This window comes from Lactuca sativa, chromosome 7, assembly GCF_002870075.4.
Source record: "Lactuca sativa cultivar Salinas chromosome 7, Lsat_Salinas_v11, whole genome shotgun sequence".
Lineage (NCBI taxonomy): Eukaryota > Viridiplantae > Streptophyta > Magnoliopsida > Asterales > Asteraceae > Lactuca > Lactuca sativa.
This window is the reverse complement of record NC_056629.2, coordinates 92,999,885-93,006,803: the sequence shown is the minus strand read 5'-3', so window position 1 is coordinate 93,006,803 and position 6,919 is coordinate 92,999,885. Positions and strand designations below refer to the sequence as shown.

At 31.7% G+C, this 6,919-nt stretch overlaps 1 protein-coding gene across 1 annotated transcript; it reads left to right on the top strand.

Annotated features, from left to right (window-relative positions):
* The first annotated feature begins 2,551 nt into the window (after window positions 1-2,551).
* Window positions 2,552-6,494, top strand: LOC111912129 (peptidyl-prolyl cis-trans isomerase CYP57). The gene is made up of 10 exons (XM_023907868.3): window positions 2,552-2,913; window positions 3,339-3,517; window positions 3,594-3,695; window positions 3,792-3,901; window positions 4,002-4,143; window positions 4,253-4,466; window positions 4,680-4,719; window positions 5,077-5,269; window positions 5,972-6,106; window positions 6,257-6,494. Exons 1-10 carry the CDS (start codon window positions 2,694-2,696, stop codon window positions 6,395-6,397), a joined length of 1,476 nt encoding a protein of 491 aa, XP_023763636.1. The 5' UTR covers window positions 2,552-2,693; the 3' UTR covers window positions 6,398-6,494.
* Window positions 6,495-6,919: the final 425 nt, after the last annotated feature.

Here is a 6,919-nt window from a genome sequence, read left to right as displayed (position 1 = left end):
TTTTTTACTAGTAACTTTTTTTCCGAGACTTTTTTGCCAATCATTTTGGGATACACGCCGAAATTAAATCCGGTTATCAAACAAAACTCTTCCGGGCCATAAACCATTTTCGTATCCCCCACTCTAAAATATAACCGTTTTATGCCATTTCGGGATAAAATGGCGTCCGACCGTATCCGATGAAGAAACATTTTATGGAACAACAATCTGTCCCCTTGTAAATGAGGGGCGTCTAACAAGTAACCAAACACAGTTTGTCTAAAACTATCGCGTCGTGCACCATGTAGCACCTCCAATACTTCCCAAATGTTATACCCCGATCCTTTTAAGTTGACAATAGCTTTAACATTAAAAATTTTATAATCATGCTGAAAAAACAACAAAAAATTAGAAAACCTAACAACTATTTCCTTTAAAAATATCGGGATATTAAATGGAATAAATAAATAATCCAACATTCAAATTACAAACATAAACAATGCATAAAACAACATTCAAACAAGAATTTTTATAAACAAAAACATATTGTAATCATTTTTCAACATAAACGACAAGTAAAAAACAAGAACATATTGTATCCATTTTACTTAATGTACAACAACCCAATGCACATTTTACGCAGTCTATATTTGTACATTCATACAAACACTAACCAAAAACATATTGTAACCATTTTCAACATAAACGACAAATAAACAAAAGAAAAGTAAAAAACAACAACATATTGTAGGCATTTTACTAAATGTACAACAACCCAATGCATATTTTACGTATGCTATACTAGGGGCGTTCGTTTGGAAGGATCGTTATGATACGATCCAATCAAGTGAATCCAAATAGATTTCAGTTTTCAAAACATCGATTCAAATAATCCAAACTAAATTTAAATCCGATCCAATCCAACCAAATTACAATTCGGTTGGATCGATTTTTATAATTCGGTTTTCAAGAGGCAAGACATTTTGAACAATATATAACTTGAATATTAGCAAAAGCTATAAAGAACCTATTTTTTTTTTATATTTTTTATAAATTATAATTTATGAACAAATACTAAGAAAATATATTATAGTTAATATTTCACTGAATTTTTTTTTTTGATAAAATGTAATTTTAAAGTAGTATATTCGATGAAAATTTCTAATAACTAAAAATAAAATTTACTAAATTTATAAATAGTTAAAGATACATATGAAAAATAGATAATAAGTTGTTATTCAGTTTTTTTGGACCATTCGGTCCTTAGTTTATAAACCAAAACCAATCCAAAATCCAAAATAATAATTCGGTTTTGCTGAAACCAATCAAAAAATGTGAATATCAGAACCAAATAGTACGATCCAAATTGTCCAATTGGATAATTCAGTTTTATCCAAATAGTGAACAACCCTAATCTATACTTATACATTTATACAACCATTAACCAAATAACATCAAAACTTTAAGGCTACTAATAAATAATATTTTATCTATCAAATACAACATAATTACCAAATAACACACAATATAGTTTCATTTTTTTTTACAAAAACTAATAGAATAAATCATAAATAAAAAAAACTTACACTAGATAAATGTTGATTAAAACATAAAATGAGTTAAGATCTTGCCATATTTTCGGAATTGTTGAAGAAATCATTCATATTGTTGAAGAAATCGTCAAAGGAAATTACACACACACACACACACACACAGATAAAGAGATTCTTCAACTTAGAAAGTGAAAAATGAAGAAAAAAAATGTTTTTATACAAAAACAACACGAAATCGCAGATGAAATAGCAAAATCGCAGACGGACTTTCAAAATCGCAGATGGCTTTATTCCATCTGCGATTTTAGGGGCTAAAATTGTAATTTTGGATTTTTTTTGACTATTTTCCACAAATTAATTAGTGTATTGGGCTAAATTTGTAATTTTCTCATATTTTTAGACCCTTATTTTTATTTGGTTTCACATACTAACAAGGACCAAAAATATAATTAGACGGTTTCCTAGAAATTAAAAAGATAGTAGAATGGAGATTGGTTGGTATAGTATCCTCTCTAATAAATGAAAATCTTTTTGCCACATGTCATTTTATGGTTAATTTCAATTAAATTTTCTCCACATGACATTTTGTGGTTTTTTTTTATTTTATTAAATCCACATAATATTAAATGTAATAATTGCAATAATTGACTTTCCTTCTAATTTCAATATTTTTAAATTAAAGCTTTATTAGTTTCTTTTGTTTACTTATCTAAATATTTTTTTTTAATTTACAAGAAAAAAACCACTTTAATTTTTATAATTCAATATTTTTCTAATTTTTCTTATAAATTTAAACATTTTTCAAATGTTTAGAATTTTTGTATTTAATTTTTTAAAATTAATCCATGTAATACATGGTCCTACACCTGCTAGGAAAATAAAAGTAGCAATAAGGGCCATGGAGACAAAAATCCAACTAAAGGACTACGTTTGCATATCGACAAATAGTTTAGGGATGTTTTTTGCATTTCGCTCTAAACGTTTTTTTGGTAACATTCCAATTTCCATGCCCCAGGGTCAAATCAATTGCTCGTCTTCGGATCTATCCAGAAGGGGTTTTTCCGGTGGGACATTAACACAAACAGTTGGACGACACACGAACTGCAGTCTAAGCTACGAACCTGTTTGAGCTTCTTCTTCTCCGCATCGGATACAAGTTTAATGTCGTCGATATATGTATCGGAGCCTCCCACAAAGGGTAAGGTTGTACTCCAGACCAATTACGGAGCGATTGACATCGAATTATGGCCAAAGGAGGCGCCGAAAGCCGTGAGAAACTTCGTTCAACTGTGCGTTGATGGTTACTACGATGGCACCATATTCCATCGCATTATTAAGTCTTTTATGGTTCAAGGTGGTGATCCCACTGGAACTGGCACAGGTATTTCACCTTTTAACTCTTCCTCTATGCAACCATATCAGATGCTCACGCGCGCATTCGCGGGCGCGCGCACACACGCACACACACTCAATCGCTCAGATACACTGTTCTTCTATATCATTGTAGCTACTTAACAGTGTTATCAGTAATGGCCCTCCTGATTATGCGATTGACCTAAGTTAATCGATTGCTCACATCCTATAAACATTACCCCTCCATTTCCTGAAAAATGGGCTGCAATAAGCGGTTAATTTTCAAGTTCATGTTTGATATGATTTTGGAAGGATTGGTTAGTTTACTGACTCAATTCCAACAAAATATGTAGCAATTTTGAAAAACATTGAGGTTTGACATTAAACATTTGAAGTTTATGTCTCATGTTGGAATGAAGGGAGTAGTTACATAAATGGTGTTTCTGAATCCAGGTGGTGAAAGCATATATGGAGGTACATTTTCTGATGAGTTCCATTCACGTTTAAGATTCAGCCATAGGGGTATAGTTGCTTGTGCAAATACTGGTTCACCACATTCAAATGGAAGTCAATTCTTTATAACCCTAGATAAATGTGATTGGCTAGACAAGAAGAATACGATATTTGGCAAGGTAACAACTAACAACAGATTCACTGATACATAGGTTCACAATATTTGGATATTGATTGATTTTATTTGTTTTATAGGTCACTGGAGATTCAATATATAATCTGTTAACATTTGGTGATATTGAAACTGATAAAGATGACAGACCTCTGGATTCTCCTCCAAAAATACTTTCTATCGAGGTATTATTTTTTCTGCTTAATGTCTAATAGTTTCAAAATAAACCTTCATTAATGCCAATTTTGTTGGAAATTGAGATTGTTATCAAATAACTTCAGGTGTTGTGGAATCCATTTGATGATGTTTTTCCAAGAGCTGCACCTTCTAAATCTTTGTCATCAACTACTGTTGAAGCTGCCAACAAAGATACAAAAAAGAAGGCCACAAAGTAATCACTTTTATCATGTCTTTGAAGTGGTTAACATGAGATTAGATAATCTTTATGTTGTAAGTATTCTTTCTCATGTGATTATGTTCAATATTTACAGAAAGTTGAACTTGCTTTCATTTGGAGAAGAAGCACAAGAAGAGGAGAAAGAACTTGCAGCTGTGAAAACTAAGATAAAAAGTAGTCATGATGTTTTGAATGATCCTAGGCTCTTAAAAGATGAAAATGCAAAAGATAAATTGGTAAGTATACACATATTTTTTTTATTTTTTTTATTCTTATGGTGAACTCTTAATAGATGAATTGTTGATAAATAAACAAATTTTGATTAATATGACATAAATGTTGCAGGATCCATCTGAAGATAAAGCAAGAAGAGATTTGCAAAAGAGTGTTAGAGAAGCTTTAAGCTCCAAGAAGGAAGAGTTACCCAAGGATTCAGATGCTGAGTCAGCAGGTGACAGTGATGATGATGAGGCAAACTTCGATTCACGAATGCGTCAACAGATTATTAAAAAGAAGAAAGAGCTTGGTGATATGCCAACCAAGAAAAAAGGGCAAAAAGGTAATTTTCAATCCACAAATAAACTCAAGTTCTGTTTTTTTTTTTAATTAACAGGGACATGACTTGACTGAATTGGACTGGACTGGAGAAGCTTTTTAGGGCTATTTTTTGATGGGGATGAGAAGGGCATTTACGTCTTTTTCACATATGAATATATCTCCCATTCACATCATTTTGATTTCTAACAGTTTGATTTCTCTGTTGCATGTTCAGAGAATTCAATGTCTAGAAGCCATGAAAAGTCTCCACCAAGGTATTTATCTAATTTAATCCACTATATTTTTTTTGTAGCTTTAAGGGTTAAATTCAAGAAATAGAAATCTACTTTCATATATTTGTGTATTACAGCATCTTACCCATTTATAGCATTTTACTTTCAAAATAAAATCCTTTTATTAAACTTTTTTGAAAGTACAATGCTATAATAGGAATAAAATGAAAGTAGGATGCTATAACAAACAAGTCAATGAAAATACATTGCTACTTCTTGCACTTAAACCTATTTCTAATCTCTAAATGCTACTTGGGTAACTTCTTGTGTACGTTTTATCTGCTTTATATTTTCTCTCATCTTAAGGTTTTGCATTCTTTTTTTACATAATTAAAAAAGATCAAAAGGTGAAAGGCATGATGATCGGCCGAAAGTGGATAAATTGTCTTTGAAGAAAAAAGGAATTGGATCCGAAGTGAGAGCTGAACGTATGGCCAATGCAGATGCAGACATGCAACTTCTAAATGAACATGAAAGAGAAAGACAATTACAAAAGCAAAAAAGACGCAGGCGTCAAGGCCACGAAGAAGATGTATGTCATATTCTCATACACATTTTTTTTTTTTTTTAAATATTTTTTTTCCAAATCTTTCTTTTTTCTTTAAAGCGGTTATAACGTTGTACAAGTCCCTTTTGGCCCCACGTGTTAACCAGTACAAGGTGCAACACAGAACAGGTTGTACTGCGTTTGACATGCATCAGACTGGGACCAACCTCAAAAATTTCAATTTTTATCCCACCCAAAAAGGTGGAACAAGGTAGGACATATACTCACTCTCGGTCCCCCCATCTATGCAAAAGACGAAAATGCCCTTCATATCCCCATCATTAAAAATAGCGATACAAAGCCAGTTTTGTACCCTCTCATCCCGTCCAACTGGACGGGATGAGACTGGATAAGCTTTGTATTGCTATTTTCAATGATGGGGATATGAAGGGCATTTTCGTCTTTTGCATAGATGGGGGGACCGAGAGTGAGTATATGTCCTACCTTGTTCCCACCTTTTTGATTGGGATAAAAATTGAAAATTTTGAGGTCGGTCGGTCTGATGCATGTCAAACGCAGTACAACCTGTTCTGATGTACCCTGTACTAGGTAACAAGTGGGGCCAAAAGGGACTTGTACAACGTTATAACCGCTTTATAGAAAAAAGAAAGATTTGGAAAAAAAATATTTAAAAACATAAAATAAAATGTGTATTTATCTTTTTGGATTGCTTTTGTGATAATGTAGGTGCTAGCTAAACTTGAGAAGTTTAAAACATCCATGTTTAAAAAACCTGATGCATCTAATGGTGAACAAGAGGGTAAAGAGGAAGAAGATTTGTCTGATTGGACTAAAGCCAAGTTGAAGTTTGTGGCTGATAAGGTAACATAATTTTTTTTTTTTTTTAAAGTTTATTACTTATTGAAGCGTTGTACTTCAAATTATAGAAGTTTAAATAATTTTTTTATTATGATGTTGTACTTTAAATATCTCTGATGCATATATTTTTGTTTTGTTGTAAATGATTTGCAGGATAATATGACACGTAGGAATGATCCAAATGATTATGTGGTGCATGACCCTCTTTTGGAAAAAGGAAAAGAAAAATTCAACAAGATGATAGCAAAACAAAAGAAACGAGAACGAGAATGGGCTGGAAAATCTCTTACATGATGATATATATATTCAACTTCATGTATTATTTTTATTATACACTATGTGGGACCATGTCATAGAGAATCAATCAGTTATATATATTTGACTTTTTGCATTTGCAATTTCATTTTATTACAGTTTTCAAATAAATAATCGTTTTTAATTCACAAGGAAAATGACAATCATCGAAGGTAAATGATACCATATTTGAAAATGAGTGCTAATTTGTATTAAAAGAAAAAGATTGAGTTTTTTTCGTCAACATTTATTTCTTCAATTTGTTATAACCTGCTACATCAGGTAACCCGGAAAAAATGACTTAATAGGGTAATATATTTCTTATTTTGTAAACATTTAGTCCTTAATATTTTTTTTAATATATAGTCCTTAGTATATTTCTTTTGTTGCAAAGTAAGTCCATGTTGTTTTACTACACATTCTGTACTTATGACCGGTTTGTTTAGGTTGTTCTTACGGCATTCTACGTGGTACAATCATTAATAAGATGTTCGGAGTTATTGATGATTTAGGCCACCGCGG

What these genes read in the sequence shown, in the direction of transcription:
- LOC111912129 (XM_023907868.3), top strand. Translation starts at nt 2,694, where the DNA reads ATGTCGTCGATATATGTATCGGAGCCTCCCACAAAGGGTAAGGTTGTA. An exon ending in ACAAAAAAGAAGGCCACAAA is followed by an intron (nt 3,902 to 4,001) that starts GTAATCACTTTT and finishes CAATATTTACAG; the next exon opens with AAAGTTGAACTTGCTTTCAT. An exon ending in AAAATGCAAAAGATAAATTG is followed by an intron (nt 4,144 to 4,252) that starts GTAAGTATACAC and finishes TAAATGTTGCAG; the next exon opens with GATCCATCTGAAGATAAAGC.